This window comes from Tenrec ecaudatus, chromosome 7, assembly GCF_050624435.1.
Source record: "Tenrec ecaudatus isolate mTenEca1 chromosome 7, mTenEca1.hap1, whole genome shotgun sequence".
Taxonomy (NCBI): domain Eukaryota; kingdom Metazoa; phylum Chordata; class Mammalia; order Afrosoricida; family Tenrecidae; genus Tenrec; species Tenrec ecaudatus.
Window position 1 is genome coordinate 54,029,510 of NC_134536.1, and position 25,215 is coordinate 54,054,724.

Sequence of the window (25,215 nt, forward strand, 5' to 3'; positions counted from 1 at the left end):
GGGGTCACCACGACATGAGGAATTGTATTAAAGGGTCGCGGTGTTAGGAAGGTTGAGAACCACGGACTTAGAGGGTTCTACTGGTAAATAAGCCTTTCCCTCCCAAAGTGGGAGTACCTAAGGGAGAGGGTTCTGACTCACTCACACTTTGATAAAATAACTCCATCAGTTTACTGGAGGTGCGAGTCTCTCCGGGTGGCTCCTGAAGCAAGTTAAGACTCGTTCCTGTTGCTGGACGTTCAGTGATGGCTGGAGAAAAATCAGAGAAGCCCACTGAACTGCAATGAGCTGGGCGCTGGTCCCACTGCTCCTCCAGTACTGAGTCTCTGGCTTCGTGGGCCCTACAGTAGATTTGAATTTCATGGGAGAACTTATGAAATCCATCTTTTTCTGATTTTCTAGGGTTCTGAGGATTCATTCACACTTTAGTAAATCAACTCAATCAACTCACAGGAATTTGCTAGTCTTCCCAGATGGTTCCAGAGGCAATCAACATTAGTCTGGTAAGCAGATTCTGCCTTTGGGAATGAACATTAGTGAAAGTTTGGGTCTACAATCCACCCCCCATTATTCATGTAAATAGTGTCCAGGCACTTAAAAATTTAATCTGTACAAGTCAACAATTCACGTATTGTGGTCTGAAGCTGGCCTATACTTGCATCATTTCCTTTTCCCAACAATATTTAAAATCCTATACCATTCACTAAATTAATGATACTATCAATAGAATTACCTTATGCCCAAGGGGATTATTTATAATGTTTTATATTATAAAATGATAATGTCTCTAAAGGGATCCAGAGACTTTTATGAACCAGAGATATACAAATGGATTTTGGTCTCACACATACTCTAGGAACAATTAGTTCATACGGCATGGGCCTGCTTGATACCAGGTCTCATGAAGACATGGGTGCTCCAGCAAAGTGGGGTGAAGAAACCAGATGGTGCCTATTTATCAGAAAGAACAGACTCGGGGTCTTAAAGGATATCCTAAAACAAGCAACCATCTAAATCCACATAGAAGAAACACACCAGCCTGTGTGAGGCAAAGACTGTAAATAATAAAATCCCAATGTGAAGGAGTGAATGGTATCAGAGTTGAACTTCTGAACACCCGGTTTGCAGAAGGCTACGAGTTACAGTGTAAGTCTAAAATCTGTTTGCCAGTCCTAACCTATATCAAGCCTCAGGTGAATCTCCTCTGCCCATGGTCCAGGGACAACAATAGCGTTGCTACCAGACAGAGAGCACTGTAAAGTCAATTACAGCAGAGGTAGTTGGGTTAAAATGTAATTTTCATCTTTTGACCCATTTTTAAAGTTATTTCAGTTTTTAATATTTCCTGCTTTCTTTTTGATTGAGGTGTTCCTATGTTTTGCTTAATCGGTGTTGTTGTTTAGCTTGGTTCCTACTTGTGTTTTGTATGATTTTCTGTATATGCAATTCAGGATAGGTAAATCTATGGAGATAGTAACTGGATGAATAATTACCCAGGGGCCTGGCAGGGGAGGTGGGGGAAATGAGAGCTAACAACAATGAGTATGAGAAAGAAAAATGTGTTCTGAAATTGTTTATGGTTATGGCTGTATAACTCTTAATATGATCAAATGATTAAATTGTATGACAGGTGAAGGATATGCCAATAAAACTATTATTCAAAATATATAAAAACTCACACACAAGAAGAAGGAGGAGGAGGAGGAGGAGGAGGAGGAGAAGGGACTGGACAGGAACGGGGAAGGGGAAGGGGAAGGGGAAGAGGAAGGGGAAGAGGAAGGAGAAGGTGAAGGTGAAGGAGAAGCAGCAGCAGCTGATGTAAACATCAAGAAGGCTTTCTTTCTGTGGTCCCAGCCACCATCCTCTGAATGAGATCAGTGCCTCTTCCTGATTCCATTCTGGGCTCGGCAAATCAAGGAAGTGACCTGACCTGGGATGACTCCCAGAAGAACCCGGGGTATTTACTTTAGGGACCTCTTCTTCCTCAGCGGCAGCGCTTCCTTTTTTGTGTCTTCCTGAATGCCAAACAATCATGAGTGGGAACAGAAGTTCAACAACCGCATGCACAGCGGTTCCCCAACAGCAAAACAACACAGAGGAAAAAATACCACTGCTCCCTGATGATTTGAGAATCTAACTTAGGGGAAGAGACTATTAATATACAGTCGACTCTTCTCCGCTCAGTACAAAATCACAGGCGGAAAAAGAACCCTAATATAGTTTTGACTTCCTATCTCCTCCCACCAAAACAAAAATCATTGTGGAAAATTTATTGAAATAACTGCATGAAGTATGCATGAAAATGCTTTCAAATTCACTGCTGGATTAGACTTCAGTGTTTTTCTTTTTGTATGAAAGTTGAATGTCAAATTATATAAAGCAACTTCCTGTGTATTGGGCACAGTTATGTAGCAGAAGTAAATGAGAGGATAAGTCTGCAACTCAATAGTTTTACCACATAGAATTCTTTTTTCCAAAATAGGATAAAATTCAAGTGGTTCAGGTTACACTTCTTATCCTATTTTCTTATAAGAATCATTCAAGTCTAAAAGAACATAGGCAAGGGAATCTGAAAAACAGATTTAAACCAAACGCCAGTTCTTCAATTCGATTTGGAGGCCAGCAAATCAAGGCCATTGCCTACAGCTTTCATTTGTCATACCGCAGTAGCAATAAAATGAACCATACATATTCATATATAAGTATATACTATATTCATATATATACATTACAGAAAATATACATTTCATTTTATTGCTACTAGGAAAGATTCTCAAAAGATACAGATGTATATAATATTTTTAGGTTTGACAAACATTTGTATATTGACTTTTGCTGCATATTTATCCATCAGTTAGGTGGAGAATATAGGAGCTAATGGTATGAACATTTCTTAGACATGACCAAGTAACTTGAGAGATTGCTTCTCTAGGCCTGAGGAATCAAGGCAAAATTCTTCGGAGAGCAGTTAACCAGCATAGAACAAAGGCTAAAGGTCCACAATGACTATCTGCCACATCTTAATTTGGTGACTAGCAACTAGGCCCTTAAAAACTCATGAGCAGCCATCTAAGGAGCAATAATTTGTCTCTCCCTGTCCAAAGAAAGAAAAGTGACAATTTAAAGACACAAGGGCAAAATTGGCCCAATGGACTAATGGGCCTTGCAAACATCAGTTTTTACAAACCGGAGACCAGAAGTTGGTGGTCCCAGGCCACCGCTGCCAACTGGATCACATTGGAAGGTCCTGGATAGAGCGAGAGGAAATGTGAAACAGAACTCAGAATCAGGCTGGTTGGTCGGATCGAGGTCCCTTTCCCTTCAGGTCTAGAACTGAACGCACCCTAAGTGTGGTGTTGGACTAATCAGCCATTGAAGATCACCAGGGTAGCACTTCCCCAAGGGCAAAGTGCAGAGGGAAGGAAAGAAGGGATGGAGACAGGAAACAGGCAAGAAGTGGGGTAAGTGATGGTACCCTGAGGGAACTGCAACTTGGATCAGAAGGTGCACGGGTTACTGAAGGCAAAACTATGATCTGCGCTGTCAACTTCCACCTCATTCACAACAAAATGTGAAGGAAAAGCCAAAGTTAAGCTGACAGCTAAGGGCTTGCTGTGTGCCTATGTGGTGACTTTTGTTATAAAGCAGAACATAAAATTGAATGCTCCAAAGAGTTGAAGGGAAAAGTATATACACACATACCTGTCTGTGTGTGCTATGTATATGTCTTACACTTTTATAATTTTTCTTGAGTAAGAATAAAGGTATTACTGTTTCTTAGTTTTCCCAGGCACAAATTTGAGATTATTATGTCTGACTACTCAGGTGCTTTGAAAAGAATACTCGGGGGCCTCTCCTAGCTAAAAGTCTACCCAGAAGGGAGAAGGTCATGGTAGTTGCAGAAGACAAATATAAGTGAGCCTGCAAGTCCCAGGGACTGTCAACTTGCTCTCTTCAGCGATGGTCTTGCTGGCCAGGTCTATGAAAGAGTTGGGTAGGAATGTCCTTTCCAATTCTCTCAGGGACCTCGGAACAACCCTGGAGAGGCTCTGCTGGTCTTCCGCAGCCACCCCACCTGTAGGCCAGTTGGTCACGAGCATGGAGCTGCCCCTGCCATCTACAGCTCCTCTCTGGCCTTGAGTTTTCTTTCAGTGTCCACTTGCTGCTTCCTATAAAATTCAATGCTGACCTCCCCCATGAAGGTGACCCACCGACTCGTGCTCACTCACTGCTGCAAACATGTCCTTTCCTGTAAGATTAGCGACCACCACGACCCAGCTATGGGTCTCAAGGTTTTCGTGTATGTGTTGAGTTGAGTACACAGATGGGATCTTTGGAATTAAAATATACTTTCCTGTAAAAACAATATTATAACTTATATTTAGTTCTGTTTACTTCTGGGTTTATGCCCTCCAGAGGCTTAGGGAATCTGAATGCATTACAAACGGAACTAGAAACATTTAGAGCACGTGGGAGACTTTTTTTCTTAGGACGCTGATAAGGTCCAGGGCACATCAGTTACAAAATTCATCTTTCTCAATCTACCCAATGTATTTGACAAAAGGCATCTCTAGTGAGCTTGGGGGAGAGCTCAGTGGTTCCCTAAGAGTTTGTTTCCGTCCACTGCCTCTTTTAATATCTTATGAAATATTGAAGACAACCCACGATTTACTGACCAGTTAAAACTAAGAAGAAATAGGCCTTTATTCCCTCTCTCATTAACTCACTGGAAAGTAGAAGAATTCGTTTGCCCCAGGACCTCAGAAGGGTGTCTTTGCAGTTTACCTGTCAGTGTAAGCAGTGAGCTCTTTATGTGCTGCGCTGATCTTCCACCCAGAAACTATGAATGCTCTTCTAAACACACACACACACACACACACACACACACACACACACTTAACTTGTCCTAATTGAGAAACTTGTAGCATCACAACCCTGCTGTCCTCTTAAAATTGTTACAGATTAATTATGCCTTCAGGGGTCCCTTCCTCTCAGAACAAAAGGCAAAGTACTTACTCCCGGGAGAGCACACCGTTGGCCAGGATTCCTCCACTTAACCCTTTACTCTGAAACACGCTGATCTGGCCACCCAGTTCATCTGCAATTACTCCCGCATGGATGGCGGCTTTGCACAATAAAGAGGTCTGAAACACAGCAATATTGACAACCATCGCTTACTTAGGAACACAAGAAAAAACCAGTCGGAGTGAGCCATTTTGTTTCTGTAATAAATTACTTACTCCCCACTCTACAATGAATAATGTTTCCCGACAGACAGGCTCATGTAGTCACCTCTTCTCTTGCCCCGTTGGGGCCAGGCCAGGCCATTTGCTGTCATCTGCTGCACTTAACATGGCCAACTATCTGTCAGCATCAATTGTGATCATGCGTGGCCATTGTGGACCCTCAACACCGGCTGATCCCCTACTGCCTGCGGCCCCTTTGAGAGATTCCAGGGGAGGAACCGTTAAGAGCCATCCAGTCCAAAATCCCAACCCACAAACTCATCAGCAAATTAAATGGTGATTCTAAGAGACCTCTAAATTTGGGGGTGGCCGGTTAAGTAGCAATGGATAAATGACCCACTTTCTTAGACTCAGTTTACCAATTACAAAACACTGTGTCATGCAAGAAGGTAAGCCCTTTACTGCAGCTTCATTCATTAGTAAATTTAAACATTTTAACAAGGCAGCAAACAAATTCATAAGCAAGGCAAGGGACACACTGTGGAAGAAAAAACTTCCTGAAGGACTTAGGGTGATGAACAAGCAAAGGTCTCCAGCCTCCATCTCCATTGCTGCGCCCACCCAGAGAAGGTGGCTGTCAGCACAACAGCCTGATGGCTGGTCTGACAAACCTGGCCTTGATAGTATATATCCTTTGGGTGGGAACAGACCAGAATTTACATTTTCCATACTGCAGATCCTAGGAAGTACCTCCAAGAGAATGGCCACCAGATATGGCTGTCATAGATTATGACAGAATTACTCCTGCCCAAGAGTATTTCCTTAAAAGAAAAAAATCACTCTCAACCAACCAAAATACAATTGATGTTTATTTTTAAAAGTTGGCATTTAAAAAACCCTAAGTAAACCTGATATTTTTATTTTAAAAAATCCCATTTAAAGTAGTAAAGCTTATATAAAATTTTCTAACTATTTTTGAGGTAGAAGATTCACTAAGAAATAAATGCACAAAAAGCCACATCACTGGCTTATGTTAATGAATTTCTTTAAAACAAGTTTATTAAATCAAATATAATAATTCTTTAGGTAAGGAAATGCAATGGACAATTTGATCAAATTAACCACAACAAACTTTGCTGAGGTTCATGAAGCCACAAATGATGGACATTTAGCATGAGTTAAGACTGAAACAACTTTTGGGCTGGGGAGCATGGAGTGGAGACCCAATGCCCAGCTGTAGACAATTGGAAATCTCCTCACACAGGGAAGAGATGAGCCAGTCAGGGTGCAGTATAGCACCGATGAAACACAACTTTCCTCTAGTTCTTTGGTGCTTCCTTCCCCCCACTATCATGACCTCAATTCTACCTTACAAATCGGATTAGACCAGAACATGCACACTGCTACACAGACAAGAACTAGAAACACAGGGAATCCAGGATAGATAAACCCCTCACAGCCAACAATGAGAGTAGAGATACCAGGAGGATTAGGAGAGAGTGGGGGTGGGGAAAGAAAGAGGGAATTGATCACAAGGATTAACGTACACCCCCTCCTCCCAGGGGGAAGAACAACAGAAACGTGGGTGAGGGGCGACGGAGGGTGATGTAAGATATGAAAATAATCATCTATAACCTATCAAGGGTTTGTGAGGGAGGGCGGGAGGGGACCGGAGGGGGAAGAAATGGGGAGCTGATATCAGCGGCTCAAGTGGGAAGAGAATGCTTTAAAAATGATGATGGCGGCATATGTGCAAATGTGCTTGACACACTGCAGGAATGTATGGATTGTGATAAGACATGTAAGAGCCCCCAATAAAAATATTTTAAAAAAAAGACTAAAACAACTTTCAAAACAACCATCAAAACATCCCAGAATTGAATCATTTAAAAAAAATTGTCCTTTCAGCACATGAACTTGTACTGACTAAGACAGTAGTAAGGACATTAAGGATATGCAAACAGTCTGCACTGCATTCAATCAACCACAAAGCAAAACCAGTACAGTTGGATAAAGCACATTTTGGAAGATTCCAGTATAGTTAGTTATGAAAGAATGTTAAACTGCAGTTAGACACACATTCCATCATAAATTGCTCCTGTGGGTATGGTCTTCATAATTGTCATATTAATAATTTTATTTATGAAAGAAATATTCACTCATTGCACAAATACTCGAACTCACTGTCAACTCATAGTACCCTTTGGGACAGGGAGAACTGGGAGCTTCTAAGACTGTAACTCTTTAAAGGCGTATAAAGCCCCTTCTCTCTCCTGCTTCTTTACACAACTGATGGGTTAAATTCTAAAAGTAAAAACCATTCTTTTACCCCTACCTAGTGACAAACCATTGTAACTCAACATTGTGACACATTTCCCTCTGGCCTTCCTGCGAGTGTGTACAATAGATAGCATTTCCCTCTTCCTGCCCCTCAACCAGGACCGCACCGCATATGCCATCTGTTGCTTTCTTCATTTACAACATGTCTTGAACTTTTGGGGGGAGTGGAAAATTACTGAAAAGTAAGCGATCACCAGATGATGCAGACACCAGGTTTGGGAGAATTGTCCTGAGAAAAACTGTCGTGGAGGCTTTGTGCTTCTGCCCTCCAGACATGGCAGCCCTAGGTGGGAGCCACACCATTTAACTGGCACGCTGAAGACACACCAACAGGGATGCCTCAATTTATCAGCCTAAGAGAGAGAAACACGGACTCCGAAGAGTTCGAAAAGATGTTCAGTGTGACCCACTCACACTTTCTGACGCACAGCAAAAGCCAAACTCACTGCCTTTGTGTCGATTCCGACTCACAGCGACCCTAGAGGATGGGGCAGAGCTGCCCTCGTGACTCTCCAAGGTGGTAATTCTTTACAGGAGGGAAAAACTTCGTCTCTGTCCAGAGGGCACTTCCTGCCCCTTTCCTTCACCCAACAGCAGCTTGTCCCATATGTGGACAGGCCACCTCTGGGAAGCAGTTCCACCATCTTTGACACTTCAAGGGACTAGAAACTCACTGCTCCATGAGCCAGCCTATTCCCTGTGGCACGGCTCAGTTATTCCTTACATGCTGCTGAAATGGATCTTTCTGTGACTTTCATCTGTTAATCCCAGTTCTGCTCTTTGGAGTCTGCCAACTCCTTTTCGATCACCATCTTATAAAACACGCTATGTCTTCTCTACGATAGAACACTTGTTGCCTTCAACATGTCACAGACCAAGTCACACTAACCTACTGGCCATGTTTCGGCTTCACAAACGGCCTTCCAGTCAAAACGTAGCACAAATGTACATGCTTCTAAGATGAAGGCATCGACTGTGGAAAATGGTGGCCACGGTAATGCCAAGACCCCCACCTCCTGGGCTTCACACCTGGGTGGACGTATGGGGAGGGGCTTCTCACGTCTAACCAACAAAATACAGCAAAGATGAAGGATCGTCACTCCCTGAGTAATACTATCTACTGTCTAACCCAGTGGTTTTCAACCTTCCTAATGCTTGACCCTTTAATACAGTTCCTCATGTTGTGGTGACCCCCCACCCCCCAAGCATAACATGATTTTCATTGCTACTTCATAACTGTCATTTTGCTACTGTTATGAACCGGGCGGCCCCTGTGAAAGGGTCACGACCCACAGGTTGAGAACCACTGGTCTAACCCAGCCAGCGTAGCCCCTTGCTAGGAGACTCTCCCTTGCAGTCTTTGAAGAAGCGAGTGGCCAAGTTCGGCAGGCCCACATGGTGGGCGAAAGACACACTGGGCAGCCTCTGGTCAGTATCGCGAAAGGACAAGAGGGCCTCAGTTTGGTAACCCACAAATGACGGAATGCCGCCAACACAACCTCCTCCGAAGGCGAACTTTGGGGTTTCCCGGTGGCGTCTCAGGTGAGACGCAGCCCTCGCAGACACCTCAGTGCTGCCTGTGACACCGCAGAGCCGGCCCCTCCTCATCCAACGGGACTGACTCAGAAAATAAATGCGTGTGGTTTTAAGCCTCCAAAGTATGGTAGTTTTCGATCATGATAGCTAGTTAATACATCTGCGGTATCAGTACATGTACACATGCTAATCGGAGTTCTTTGAAGACACTAACTCTCAAAAGATCAATTTTCCCTGAGATGAAATCATTGCACAGGCACATGGTTCACAGGCGGTTAGTGGGTGAAGAAGTTGGTGAGCACTTGCCGATCGATCGCGTGCTCAGCCCTCCACCACGCAGGAAACCATCTGCCTGTTACACCGAAAGAGGCATCTCTGTAGGAGGAGGCCAGAAAAACATCAAGGAAGAAAACTACGCTCTGTCTCTGGTTGGGCACAATTCCTGAATTTCTTGCACAGAAACAAACCAACCACACCTTTCCACAGTGAATGAAAAGAAACAAAACATTTTAACTCAACATTTTGACTTCTCTTTAATTCCCTTAAGGCATCTTAAGAATACCGTTTGTCAAGTCGATCTTAGAACTCGGAACACCAAACTCACTGCCATCAGTCGAGGCCGACTCACAGCGGCCCCACGGGCACCCTAGGGCCACCCGCAGGCTTTGGAGACTGTGAAGGTTTCCGGAGGAGGAAGCCCCGTCTTCCTCCGGCTGGCAGCTTTCAACTGCCGACCTCAGAGATGCCAGCTGAACGTGAACCCACGATGCCACCAAGGCTCCTCGCTAACAACTGAGCGCGCGTAAATCACTTTATGGTTCACATAATGCACCAGGCAAGCGAATGTCCCGTGTTAGCCTTGTAAGTAAAGGCACCCCAGGAAACAAGCAAAGGCGGCAGACTCATCCCCGGGGCTCAGGTGTTTCCTAAGAACCATAGTTGCTTGGAAGCCGGGATCAGAAATACTGCACGGTTCCTGGCTGCCACCTTCCCCCATGCTGACCGAGCACACACCACAGAGGGTCCCTGTTAGAGGAGACGAAACATACAGAGCAAACCTCGACTTCAGAGACGAGACCAGACTGGCGGAGCTGACAGAGAACCCTTGAGACTCACCCTACTCTGTCACCTAGAGCTGAAGCCATGGCTGAAGGTCACTTTCAGTCAAATAAAAAGTTAGGCCTGGAAAGCAAACAGTAACACCACCAAGGAATGTGCTCTTTTAAACAGCCAACCGCACGAGACCAGGCGGTCAATATTTATCCAGAAGCAAAGATGAGACAGCAGGCCGGAGGGAGGATGGCAGGTGGATGCAACAGGAGAGGGAGCAGAGCGCTGGCAGCCTAACCCCTCCCTCTCCTGGAGTAATCTGCGCATGAACCGCTTCCGGGCATCTGATTTACTACCCCAACTTTCGCCGAGAACACAACACAGTTTTCCAAAACAAAGCAGCAGCAACAAGATCCCAAGGAACAAAATCTGCTGTGTTTGGGATACACTAAGCGTGAACATTAAAGACACGTTGAGAGACTTTTTCACCTGGTCCGAGAGGAATTATCTAGTCCCTGGAACATAGATGATGAGCAAAGGCATATTTCGCCCCTCACACTTCATCTATGAAGATGCCTGCCAATAAGGTTTAGAAAAAAATCCCAGCACAGGAGGAATTTCACACTTTGTTATTGGAATCGGCTTGACAGCAGTGTATTTGGAATGAGTCAAAATGATTGCCATAAGCCAGGCTATAAATACGCAAGTTTTTTGGTTTGTTTTTTGCCTTTTATTATGATTTGAGTGAAAGTTTAAAGACCAAATTCCACTCACCAATTCAAACCGATTTTTTCCATCCCATTGATTGAAATACCCAAAATGTAAAAGCACTTACGGTACCCACCCTTATGGGGCTGAGGTTAGTTCTAGACTGGAAGGGCTATGAAGGGGCAGTCTTGGGAGTCCCCTAGTCTCCGTCTCGCTTGTGAGCCTTATTTGGTTTATGCTTTTCTCCCACTCCCTCGAGGACCTTCCACTGTGATGCCTTTTGGCGTGGTCAGTAGTGGTAGCACCATCTATGTCGTCTAGTTTCCTGGTCGGGTAGGTCCACGTGGTCCATTAGGCTTTGGGATTATTCCCCCCACAGGCCTCTGATCTTCCTCACTCTTCTTTCCTTGGATGGGAAGGGACCAAGCATGGTACCCTGGACGGTCACTCACAATTTTTCAAATGCCACTCACCAAGGCATGGTGTAGCTCTTACTTTGGTGTGCAGTTACCGGGCTCTCAAAAACTAAAGCACAATTTTTGGTTGCTTCCTATGTGAACGATAGAAAGGTGATAAAAAAAACAAATCCTTGGAAACCATTAGTTTTACGAACCACAGGAACATTAGTTGCCATAGACACGGGCCAAGGGGTCAGAAGAACTAGATGACACCTGGAAACCACAGCTAAAGGCTCTGAAAGGGATTACATTAGAAGGTCTTGGATAGAGTGGGAGAAAAATACAAGGTGAAACTTAAAATCATGAAAGAAACCAGTCTTACTAGTCGGATACGTACTGATGGAACCGCTGATGCTATTGTCTTTGTCACCCTCTGGTCAGGAACTGAACTCACCCCTGTGGCTCCGTTTCCGGTCAAACAACAGATGGGTGTGTAAAGAGAATAATACTAGTAGTGATTCTACACACCTGAACCAACCATGTGAGGTCCGAAGGGCAGCACACACTGAAGGACAGAGCTGAGAAGGGCTAAGAGAGGAGGAAGAACGGACGCGGGACTCACAGGGAGGAAGGAGGATGTAATGACGTTACACTGAGGGCACGGCAGCGGATGAGATGAAACAAATGTGCACGAATTGCAGGACGTACAGTCGATGACGTACTCTGAGCACTCACCCAATCTACAGCTAAAATATCAGAACACAAAACAAGAGCAGTCTGCACAACATTTTCTTTGTGGACTGTGTTGTGTTGCTTAGCCCCTAGACCTGAAGATTATCTGAGGATAAGGCATTTATTTTAAATAAGCAATTTTCTGTAAATTTACTTTTCTCTTGGAAGAACATGCATACACCCCAGATCTTAGTAGCCACCAGAGTCTAGGATGGGCATCCATTTGGGGTGGGCAGGCAGAGGAGACAAATACATATGAGCAGACGGCTACCCTTGCCCACAATAGAAGGGCACTATTTAATGATGTGAATTTCTATGTCCTTAATTCTATTAGAGGGCCAGGGTGGTCTACTGGTTTCTCAGTGGGCTGCTAAACCTATGGTCAGCAGTTCTAAACCACAGCCACTCCACTGGGGAAAGATAAGGCTTTCTATTCCCATAAAGAGTTACAGTCTCAGACCCGTAGGGCCAGTTCCAACTTGTCCTACAGGGTCACTCTGGGTTGCTGTGAGTCTCTATGATTTGGAATTGACTCCATGGCAGTGAGTTGGTTTTTCTGGTATTAACCAAATGGAATGTTGTCAACAAGAAGGATGCAAACCCACAACATCTTACATAGAGTAGATAGAATTCACTCTTAAGTGCCGGAAAGATTTTGTTTCTTACGTTACATACACCATGCTTAACTGGCAAGGCTATAAAGAGGAAGGCGTTTATAGACAATTTTCTATACTTATAGTTTTATTGCATTTAGTCTCAGAGAAGAGAGATTTGTGCATCTACTTCACAGAGTTTCAAATATCTCATTGAATTTGCTCTGTAGCAAGTTTAGGCTGAGTAAAAAGCACTTGCTACTTCTCTTTCCCTCCCTGCCTTTGCCCTCAATTACTTACATCTCTGTATCCGTCTGCCATATTCCCAGAAATGTCTCCTGCTACGTCTCTACAGCCAGCGGGGCAGAATTTGCTGGGGAAAGAAGACCAACAAAATAAAAGTGTATTTTATTAAATTATATGCAACTAAGTATTAGATCACACTTCAATAAAACTTGTTTTCTCCCCGATATATCATGTCATCAAATCTTGCCTTAGTGATAAATCAGAGTGTTGATTCATGAAAAGACAGATTGGACTAAAATGATATGAGGGGCTTCAGAAAGTTCGTGGAAAAAGGAATCTAAGCATATCACTCTGAAGGCAAGCCGCACACGATTATTTGTTTTACGTGATGACTTGCCGTAGGGGCCATTAAACAAAGAGCCTCCCAAATGGATTCTGAGATGCTCGGTTACCATGTTTCTGAGGGGGAGGGTACGAGGGTTGTAAACAATATGCAGAGCATAATCTCAGTTTCATATAAAGAGATATTTAAAAATATATAAATACAACTAAATATATAAAACAACAATATATATTTTTTATGGATAAAAATGAAAACATGGGTTTTCTCTCTTGGGTAGGTTGAGTGATGTCACTTTCAGGGTTCTATAACTTTGTCACATCTGACTTCTCTACATTAGCACTTTCTGATAGATAGAAATACAACTGGGGATCATGCATGTAATTATAAATATTCTAATTGCCAATTTTTGTTAATAGGAAAAAATATGTAATTTTCATTTCTAACATATTTTATGTTGTCCAATATACCCAGACTTGATCATTTTTACATATACCCAACAGGAACACATTATCAATGTGATATGTTACATTCTTTCCTTCCGCGAAGTTGGAATTGGCTCCATGGCAGTGAGAAAATGAGAGACGCCTTCAAAATTGGAAGTGTGTTCTTCCAACCCCGCCCCCGCACCCCTGGGATTAGCCACTGTGCAGGGACTCGGTAGTCACAGGTGGGGTGCGGTTGCCAGATGGGACAGTGCAGCTCTATATGAATGATGATTATCCTTGCCCATCAGAAAAAGGTCCATTTTAATTGGGACTGCCTTTACTTTCAGTAATTTTTTTCAGGTAACCTTGAAGAAACATGTAACAGGGTGTGGCACGGTTGGAGCAACGTGGTACTCAGGGCAGGGGTCCGGGTTCTGGCACGAACCAGATGGCTGGGTGGCCCTAACTAGCACATTCAATCCCTCTGAGGTTCTTTTTCCTCCCCTGCAAGCCCTTTGGACATTAGCGTCTTCACCGAATAGGCGGGACAGCTCTACGCATATGAAGGCCACGCAGAAAGAAAGGCCAAGCATCCCAGGAACGCTGGCTGCTTTGCAGAGGAGCACCGTCTGCACCTGTGTCTATATATCGCTGACAATAATGTTTACCTTCTTGGATTGTTCAACAGAACCACCAGGCCACACAGACACCAAAATAGCACTTGCTCTTAATTCGTTTCCTTTCAGTCTCCTCCTGCTGCCTTAGCTCATTATATGTATCACAACATAGGATTACTGAGCCGAGTTGAATGTTTCCTGATTCTTTCCCACTGACCTGATTACATACGATCTGAACACGACAGCAGTATTCAATCAAGGCGTTAAGAAATAAAAAATACAAAGGTTTACAATTTCATATCTTAACCCTTGGCGATAGATTTCCCCCCAGAATTCACAGCTGTGGGTTTAGAACAGTGAAGAGCTTTGATCATGTGTCCAGTATACGAGGGCATGTCAAAAAGTATTGCTACAAAAAGTATTGCAGAAACTTATTTTTTTTTAGGAACCAAAATATGAAGCTACTGCTTCTCAAAACATCCTGTGCCTCGGTCTGTAAACATCTGAAGGCAACACTCCCATCTCTGTAGCCTTCCCAGGAGAATCCCTTGTCTTTGATTTATACCACCTCAGAAACGGCCGGGTGGGCATTTTCAAGGGACTCAAATCACGACTTCTCAATGTTCTCTGAGTTTGAGAAAGAGAAACAAGTCGGAAGGAGCTGCAGGATGGATGGGGCACGGGTTCCCAGAGGAAATGTTCCCAGGGCAGCCCTTGCTCTCCCTGCTCTAGCGCCGTTGTCGACGGAGGGAAATCCTTGGAAGGACTTACGACCTCTCCTCCTGAAGGCGCCTGCACACACGCTTAAAACGCTTCCAAAGAAGCCCCCGTCACCAGACGCTGTACTGTAAGAAAACCTGTTAAGATTTTCCCCAATGACTTCCAACTAATTGTCCTTAGAAGCTTCTGAGCTGACCGATTTCCCTTGAATTTAACAGGCCCAGAAAATTCCCTTGGGAGCCCTACTTTGATTGGATTTTTTTTAAGACACCATAAATAAACTAAGACAACTGTATTAATGAGAGAACATGTCTGCAGTCAATCACAGATGGAAGAGACATGTTCAAACACATTTTGTTTGTAATAAACCCATGCATACATGAAGTAGAAAGCAGTATTTTCGGACTGCCAAATACTCTAATGCCCTGGTGAGGTCCGTACCCATGAATCAAAAATATTAATACCTCTGTATCAGAATGTGTGAACCAACTTTGTAGGACACTGTGCTGAGATGCTTTGGCTTTCAAATTTTTCTATATTTTGGAATCACAGATCAGGGGTCGCAGACTTGTATTAGGCGCCATCCCAGTCTCTAACGGAGCACAACAAAATGGCTGGGCTACAGTGTAGAGGATGTGGTTCCACGAATCTCCCTGCAGAGAGGAGCATGTTCCTGAGAGAGGGCGGCAAGTGCTCTTGATGCCCAGAGGTGCCATCACCACGGGGACAGGCTAGGTCTGCCCGGACTGACCTCAGAGAATGTCCACACTAGATGAGGAATAACTTTTCACGGCAAAATGTTGTGATGGCTCCTTTTAAGTTTTGCTTTTTCCCCCCACTAAACTGAGTATTAGCTAATACTACAGTTGACTGTACACATAGGAGCATCCCATTTCTTAGACTTCCCAATATCTGATTTTTCTAGCCCCTGAGAGGGACACAAGGAGTTCTGGTGGCGCAGTGGTTATGTGTTGGCTTGTGATCCACAAGGTGAGTAGTTGGAAACCACCAGTTGGTCCTTGGGAGCAAGCCTGGGCTTTCTACTCCTGTGAAGAGCTGTAGTCTTGGACTCCCACAGGGGGCAGGTTATAAGTTGGCATTGACTCGCTGGCAGGGAGTTGAGTGTTTTGGTTTGGGTAAGGGTGCACAGTTAAGTGCTTGACTACCAACCTACATACAGGCTGTCAGCTGGAATATACCCACAGGCACCTCCTCAGGAAGCAAGTCTGGTGATCTGCTTCTGAAAGGTCACGACCTTGACAGGTCCATGAGGCAGTGCTACTCTGCACACAGGAGGGGCCATGCGTCGAATGGACTTGACAGCCAGTAGCAATGCGGTCTCTAGAGCCCGATGCCCTGGGTTGGGTAGCTTTGCTTGTGCTTTAATCTTCTGGGCGTAAGAAAGGCTATTTTGAGACTCGATGGGCTGTTCACATAAACTACTTAAATGCAACGTGCATCGAGAGCTGTGTCTGGTCGGTGGAAGCACTCCAAAGAATTAACAGTTGTTAATGTTACTGTTGGCAATAATTTCCACATCAGTGGCTCTCAACTGGGGGCAACTTTGCTTGCCAGGAAACCTTTGGCAATGCCTGTGGGCATTTGTGTTTGTTACAACTGACATCTCTGGGGCAGATACAAAGGAAGCCTAGAAGCACCCACCACAAAGAATGATCCGGCCGGGCTGTCAGCGGTGCCAGGGGGAGTGGCGCTGCTTTAGGCTGGCTAACCTACTATACAAAGTCCAAACTGAAGGCATCCTGACAGATCGCCTCCGACTGCCCCGCGGGTTTCCAAGGCTGTGATCTTCTCAGAAGCAGACTGTCACACTGACCGTCCATGAAGTGGAACCACCGAGTTACAGCCAGGCACTTAACTGCCAAGCCAGCAAGGCTCCTTCTACCCCACCAGGTAGAGGAGGACATGTGAAGTCAAAGAAGTTCACTCATTTTCCCCAGTTAAAGCTGGGATGAGAAAGTTCACATGTTATAGTGAGTTTCTCCTTTGCGGAGACCACAAAATGAACATTTTCCCAAATGAAAGAATTATAAAGGTCACCCCAAATAGTACTCTTCAAATAAACAAGCCCACTGCCACCCAGTTGGTTCTATACAGGATTGCTGAGGTTGTAAATCTCCATGGTGTCAGATAGCCTCGTCTTTCTCCTGAGGAGTGGTTGGTGTGTTTGAACACTGACTCGGTGGTTAGCAGTACAATGTTTACCTGACAATGCCAATGCTCCTTTCTACAAAAACAAGCCAAGTACAAAGTGCATTCTAGATTTAATCATAGTTCACTGACATGACAGCAAGAGTCAGGGGTTGCCAGACGAGAGCCTGAGAGTCCAACCTAGCTAACTACTTTTTTACAAATAAAGTTTGAAGCAGGGCTATAGTCATTTGTTTATGTATTGTCTGTAGTTGCTTTGACCTAGACAGTGAAGTTGAATAGTTGCAACGGACCCTATGTGGTCTGCAAAACCTAAAATATTTATTATCCAATGCTCCAGAGGAAAGAATATGCCAATCCTTACTCTGGAAGAAACCACTTTAATTATTCTTCCTTATTAACAACATAGTTGACTGAAAATGGCTGTGTGTGTAGATAAGGTACTTTATCTTGTTAATGTCAAGGAAAACAAAACGTTTAGTAGTGTGACTGTTATCACAGCTAGAGCAAGTATATCGTAGTTACCTGTATTCTGCCTTCAAATATTGGTTACCTCGTTCCAAACATGTTATTAAATCTGTCACAAACAAAGATAATTGCAATTAGAAGATCAAATGGAAGTGAGAACCCTCACCCACTAAAAATTTCCTTTTTAGTAAAAAGAACAGTTTTTAGAAAACATTCACTCAGGACCTATTGTTGAATATTCCTATTTAAAAATAAACTTAAAAACAACAACTGAGAACCGAGTCCCTCATTTGTAACCAGTTATATCTCTTTTCTATGAGCAAATAGGGGTTTTCAGAGGTGATCCAGTGAATGAAAACAGAATCAATCTCCAGCAGAAAAACCGAACACTGGTTCAGTGACTATATCTGCTACACGCCTACATGGATGGTTTGTAGAACCTCTACTGGAGGAAAATAACTTCAAAATCCAAATGTAGTTCATAGGGAAGGTTCCAGAAACATTTTTAACAGGGGCATCTGAGCCACCGGCATCTGAGTCACCAAAGAAACAGATATTTACCAAGGCCACCGACAGCATATTGGCTTTGATTAATCAGTAGTTAGTGGGTTACCTGTCGGGCTGTAACCACAAGGTCAGCAGTTTGAACCCACCGCTAGCTGCTCCATGGAAGAAAGAGGAGGTTTTCCCTTTCTGTAGAAACTTATAACTTTGGAAACCAACAGGGGAAGTTGTACTCTGTCCTATAAACTCACTGTATGTCAGAACTGACCCAATGGCAGTGAGTTTGAGGGTTTGACAAACAAAACAAAACAAAACAAAACCAACACAACCTGAAAAAGAAAACACACACATACTCACTCACTCACTCACTCACTCACTCACTCACTCACTCACTCACTCACTCACTCACTGCCACTGCCACAGAGTAGATCCTGATTCAAATTAACTTCTATCGGCAGGGTAGAGCTGCTTGGGGGTTTCAGAGCCTGTAAATCTTTAAAGGAGCAGAAAGCTTCCCCCACCCCCAGCTTAGCAGGCCAAAGTGTAACTCACTGCCCCCACCAGGGCACCTGTCAGTCAGGGTCCGGCAATTCCAGAGAGGGTGCTTTGTGTGTTCGTCTTCCCAGTAAGTTACAGATAGAACAAACACTCTGCAAGGGGGCAGCTAAGGCACTGTGGGTCTCCTGCGCTTAATGCTAAACTATCCCACACTTGTGGCAATAGGTGTTTCTCTGCTTCTTCTCTTCAACTGTTCTTAGGCAGCAACATTTGGTGAGGATTGGCCAGACTGGGTGAGTCAGGAATAGTCAGATTCAAGGGGCTAGGTGGGACCTAGAGGGATTGATTGTCCCCACAGAACATTTCTGTCAGAAGGCAGGGAGAGCAGAAACTTAAAAAACCCTCTCTCCCAAGACACTCCAGACAATGTGGGGGTATGCCCTAGTAATTACAATGGAGAATGGGATATACTTCAGTAACTACCATGGAGAGTGGGGTATGCTGCAGTAACTAAGACAGAGAGTGGGGTATGCTGCAGTGACTATAATGGAGGGTGGGGTATGCTGCAGTAACTATCATGGGGAGTGGGGTATGCTGCAGTAACTACCATGGAGAGTGGGGTATGCTGCAGTAACTACCATGGGGAGTGGGGTATGCTGCAGTAATTGCCACGGGGAGTGGGGTATGCTGCAGTAACTACCATGGGGAGTGGGTTATGCTGCAGTGACTACCATGGAGAGTGGGGTATGCTGCAGTAACTACCATGGGGAGTGGGGTATGCTGCAGTAATTGCCACGGGGAGTGGGGTATGCTGCAGTAACTACCATGGAGTGTGGTATGCTGCAGTGACTACGATGGAGAGTGGGGTATGCTGCAGTAACTACCATAGAGAGTGGGGTATGCTGCAGTAACTACCATGGGGAGTGGGGTATGCTGCAGTGACTATAATGGAGGGTGGGGTATGCTGCAGTAACTACCATGGAGAATGGGATATACTTCAGTAACTACCATGGAGAGTGGGGTATGCTGCAGTAACTAAGATGGAGAGTGGGGTATGCTGCAGTGACTATAATGGAGGGTGGGGTATGCTACAGTAACTATCATGGGGAGTGGGGTATGCTGCAGTAACTACCATGGAGAGTGGGGTATGCTGCAGTAACTACGATGGAGAGTGGGATATGCTGCAGTGACTACCACGGAGAGTGGGGTATGCTGCAGTGACTATAATGGAGGGTGGGGTATGCTGCAGTAACTACCACAGGGAGTGGGGTATGCTGCAGTAATTGCCACGGGAAGTGGGGTATGCTGCAGTGACTACCATGGAGAGTGGGGTATGCTGCAGTAACTACCACGGGGAGTGGGGTATGCTGCAGTGTCTACCATGGGGAGTGGGGTATGCTGCAGTAACTACCATGGAGAGTGGGGTATGCTGCAGTGACTACCATGGAGAGTGGGGTATGCTGCAGTGACTACGATGGAGAGTGGGGTATGCTGCAGTAACTACCATGGAGAGTGGGGTATGCTGCAGTGTCTACCATGGGGAGTGGGGTGTGCTGCAGTGACTACATGGGGAGTGGGGTATGCTGCAGTAACTACCATGGAGTTGGGGAATGCAGCAGTGACTACCATGGGGAGGGAGGTATGCTGCAGTGACTGCCACAGAGAGTGGGGTATACTCCAGTAACTACCACAGGGAGTGGGGTATGCTCCAGTAACTACCATGGGGTGATGGGTATGCTCCAGTAACTACCACGGGGAGTTGGGTATGCTCCAGTAACTACCATGGGGTACATGGGCATAAGCCACACTTCACTCTCTATGTTCCTGCTCCCTGTACTTCAATGATGTCTCCGCCCCAGCACACTTAAGCCCAGTGCTGCCATGTCTTTTTCATCCCCCCTAACTGCACATGCTTCCCAGAGGGGGTGTGGGAGAAGGGCACTAGATTAGACCAGGACTCTCGGGAGGAAAAAGAGTACAGCGGAAGGCTTAGAGAATTTCCAAGCCTCAAAAGGGTCAGGAGGGTGGCCAGAAGGCACTCCTGAAGGCTCCCGGAGAAAAGAGATCATTGCTATCACACTCACATGCCAGCTGATCAATCTAATACTATAAGATGATTCCATTCACATCTATCTATTGACAGTGATACTACCTTCCCTTCTTCCCCCAAATCTTAATTCTAGATCTGGGGTTACAATTCTGTCCAGAGAGAAGGATCAGGAGCTAGAGGACATTCTTACACAGGTTTACAGATTCGAGCTGAGCCTCGTGCTATACCTGGATGATCGCTGGTGGCATATGTCAGCAAAAAACCACGCCCAGAAATGTGGGGTCCACTCGTAAAGCGAACAGTGACTTCACTTGTGTTCAGCAAGAGTTCTCTGGGAACTGCCAGACTTCCACAATACGGACCTGCAATCAAAACACAGTTGTGGCACATTTCAACATCCAGAGCGATACGAAGAACTGGTCTATAACAAGGGTTTTCTTTTGAAGGTCAAATTTACCAGAACATCAGGTAAGAGTCTAATCTGTACGCAACTGAAATTTCATTTACCGCCGAGCCCGATCATTAGCACGGTCACCGTGAGTTGGCATTAACTCGATCGATGGCTGTGAGTTTGGCTTGGTCAGTTTGAAGTGTCATAGAGAACTCAGGAACGGAAGCAGGGAAAGACGAGGAAAGGCAGTGTAATAAGCACTTGGATTTCTGTGACCTTCAATAGTGCTTGCAATGCAGCAGGTAGACGATACGCGCTAAACCCATTTTGTCGAATGAAAGGGAAGACTAAGCATTTTTCAAGATTAATGTGAGTTGGATTACTGTTGTCCATATGCTTACAATTTCTTTGTTCCTTATCACAGATAAAAGCAGATGAAGGTATTTGCTTTGCTAATCTATAAACATAACATGAAATAGTCTGTAACTTCTTGCTACTCATAGATTTTTTTTTCAGGAGGAAATAATGATACAGGCATTATTCTCTACAATTAAGATTAAATTTCAACTCTATATCTAAATCTTACATTTATGTAGTACTTCAATTCAGTGGTTTCTAATAAAAGGTGTGAGATAAATGGATCATCAGAAAGAATGTGTTTGGCTCTGTTTTGTTTTTTTCTAATGAACGGGTCGAGATCACCCTCATTTTACACACATGGCTAAAAGTGTATGTCACCACCTTCACTTCTGCATAAAAGGCATTGACATAGTAAAACTACCATTTGGTGCATCCTCCCCAACTCTGGAAGAAGTTCAAAGAAAGAAGTTGGAAACACACCATCGTGTAATCAACCCTTAACCCACCGCAACCATCTTGCTCGCATTCTCATCAACACGCCGCACAAAGGTAACTCAATCCCAGCGGGGACAGAGGATGGCTCTCTCTGTAACTGCCATCATTAACGTTTCTCATAGACACAACACAACCAGGGCGAGCCGAGCAGTGGGGTTTCCCCTGCGGTGAGCGAGCGGACAGGGGGTGAGCGTCAGCTGCAGTACTGCCTGTGGCAAAGCGGGTCTCAAGTTCTGACAGAGCAAGATTCCTTTCCATAGTCTGGAAGCTAATAAACACATGCCTAGAGTTAAAAGGGAAAAGAGATGAAAATAGAACATGTGATTGGCAGTGGGAGGGAAAAATAATGAATGGGAAATCCATCCAACGATCCTGTAGTCTGTCCTAAACAGTGTTCTCTGTTCTCAGCTGATCCTTTGAGGACGACCTTCTACCCTACTTCCCCCACCCACATCTACCCAAAACGGATGTCCCTGTGCATAACCTGCGCATAGGGTCTAGACCTCGGTCAGGAGAAAGGTGGGGCTTTCTACTCCCATGAAGATTTAGGAGTCTTGGAAACTCACAAGGGCAGCTCCACCCTGTCCTAGGTATCCACCAGATGGCACTGAGTTTTCTTGTTGTTTCTTTGATTGCTTTTTAGACCTGGGCTTGATACCTAGTCCATAAAGCTCACAGTTAGTCAGTCACCTCACAGTCTGTCAGATGAGGCACACACATGGCTTTGTCACTTTGCAGGTTTTAGCAGAGCTTCCAAACTAAGACAGACTAGGAATAAAGTACTGGTGACATGATTTTGAAAGCTCTGTGGATTATAATGATCCCATCGGCAATAAATCATGGGGAGAGCAGCAAACAAACCAAAGCCCCACATCCAAGCTCACACCCACCCAATCGATTCCAACACATCGTGACTGCAGAGACAGAACACGATGTCCTTGGGGTTTCCGAGACCACGGATCTTCATGAAAGCAGAAGCCTCGCCTTCTCCCACGGAGCAGCTGATGAGTTCAAACTGCTAGCAGGCCTATGCATAACGCAGATGCCACCAGGATGGCACTCACTCAAACTCACTGCCATCCAGTTGATGCCAACTCCTAATGACCCCACAGGACAGGGCCCAACTGCCCTTGAAAGCCCCATATCTGTCCCCTGGAGCAGCTGGTGACTTCGAACTGCTGACCTTGCAGGTAGCAGCCCCACAAGTCATGACTATCCCACCGGGGCTCCTGGAGACGGGAAGAACTGCGTAATGCTTCATTCCACTGTGAGCTGAGTTGGGGCCAACGCAAAGGCAGCTTATACGAAAAATAATTGTATTTCAATGTTTCTAAAGGCTAATGAGAGGTCACTCACTTTTAACTTGACCACAGCAAGGTTTCAGATCAATAAACCTGCCCTGATTCAGAGACTGAGCCTAGCCAACCCTTCCCAGGTGGTTCTTAAGTACTTCAGCAGACCTGAAAAGAGGACTTGGAGCTGTGCATCGGTTTGCTTCAGAGCTGGTCGTGTGGCTCGTCGGATAGCACTGGGGCCTGCTAATGTCTCACCTTCCTTCAGTCCTTGTCTGACAGGAATGGACTAGCTTTATAGTCACACGTTCCCGCCAGACCGGACACCACAGAGAGGCAGTGCACCAAATAGGCAGAAAGAGCGGGACAAATAAACACCTCCCCTTGTGTGGAATTGTGAGAAAAGCTATTCGTGTTACCAAATGGAACAGCACTGTGGCATTTGGCATCAGACGTGAGACCAAGACCCCGTGGCTAAAGGGCCGGCTCCTTGGCAAGAGGAATAAAGAGGCAGAAACTGCAGGGGCTGCCTTCTCAGAGCAGAGTAAGCCAGCTTCTCTCAACACATCCAGCGTGTGGGGCTTCTGCTCCAGTAACAGCAGAGAAGGAAACGCGATCTTCCCATGTGTCAATGAAAGACAACTGCCCTCCAAGGAAGAATGAACTGTCTGCCCCGAGCTGCCCCGAATCCTCTTAGTTCTCTGGCAACCAGACAATCCTGGCAGCAACTTGGGCGAATTCTTTGAAATGCCTGCCTAAGACAATGGGGGCATTACAAGGTAACAGACAGCTTGATTACAGAACAGTTCCCAGTCATTTCAGGTGGGTACATAATTTTTGGTCCTAAAACGGATGAAATTGAGATCTTGTTCGAGTTTTGAAAAGCACACACACGTACACACACAGACATACACATTAATTATATATATATATATATAAAATGAATGGTACCAGGAAAAAAAAACCCTAATCCTCCAAATTAACTCTCTTAATGATGAAAAACACAGAGAAACCAAATTAAAAGAAAGAAAAGCTCCTGAGAAATTTTTCCTAGGACAAAGCAACGAGAAAAAGAAAGGGGAAAAGGCAAGGACATGCTAACCACCTCCCAGAGTCCCATCTGAAGCAAGCATGGAATTCCTCACACGGAAATTGATTTCTTGAATAAGAACAGAAAGAAAACAAGAAAGCCTGGCCCGGTGTGCCAGCAGGAGCAGAGCCCGCCACACTGCGCCGTCGGTGGCGGAAAGCGGAGTCCAGTGTGCGCGAGAGCGTGCCGACAGTCTCTGGAAAGGCTGAAGTTGCACATGCCAGCGGACTGTGTGCATTTTCCAGATGGGGTTCAATGCTGGCCACAGCAGAGTTTGTCCTGGCTTGCTAACTGCAACAGGCTCATTGAACAACATTACAGAATTCTCAGGGCCGTTTTCTTTGAAAGGGAAGGACATTAGCATTAAAAAGGGATACTCCTGGGCTATCAGTGGCATCCCTGGAGAGTTTCCCTCTCTGATTCCCAGACAAAAGTCAGTGACCATGATAAATGAACCAAGCACATTCTTCACAGAGGTGTCGTTTTTTCTTGGGGCGAGGAGACGCAGGTTGAGAAGTGCCTCAGTATTGGAGCATTCTCCCCCAACAAGACGGCCATACTTGAGGGGGGGGTGGTTCACGGAGGAGGAGCCCAGTAGGTTTTTCTACTTGAGACTTCAGTTATGAGCTGTCTAGTGGGAATCATTCTGACTGATGAAACCTCTTTCTTAATTCTACTTTGGCATAAAAACAAGTTGCTGTTATTTTCACAGTATAAAAGAGACCCCAATCTCCAATCTAATTTAAGGAGAGCATTCACTATGTCTTAAGACAACAATAAAAACAGACACATCATCAGGATGAGGGACCCCAATCTCCAATCTAATTTAAGGAGAGCATTCACTATGTCTTAAGACAACAATAAAAACAGACACATCATCAGGATGAGGGAGGTCATTAGCAGATGTTCATATGCCATCTTGGGACTCACAGTTGGGAAGCTAGTTAAAAAAGCTCAAACCAAACCAAACTCACTGCCTCAGGTCGATTGTGACCCAAAGGGAC

The 25,215-nt window shown here is 45.0% G+C and overlaps 1 protein-coding gene across 2 annotated transcripts in view; it reads right to left on the reverse strand.

The window, feature by feature from the left end:
* The window catches only part of DCBLD1 (discoidin, CUB and LCCL domain containing 1), a 70,589-nt gene that overhangs the window by 16,906 nt on the left and 28,468 nt on the right, over nucleotides 1-25,215 (reverse strand). For both annotated transcript variants that reach the window (XM_075554628.1, XM_075554629.1), the window contains exons 3-6: nucleotides 20,811-20,945; nucleotides 17,589-17,640; nucleotides 12,844-12,916; nucleotides 5,017-5,144 (exon numbers count right to left, since the gene is read on the reverse strand). In XM_075554628.1, coding sequence (XP_075410743.1) covers nucleotides 5,017-5,144; nucleotides 12,844-12,916; nucleotides 17,589-17,640; nucleotides 20,811-20,945 — 388 coding nt within the window. The remainder of the gene's footprint in view (nucleotides 1-5,016; nucleotides 5,145-12,843; nucleotides 12,917-17,588; nucleotides 17,641-20,810; nucleotides 20,946-25,215) is intronic.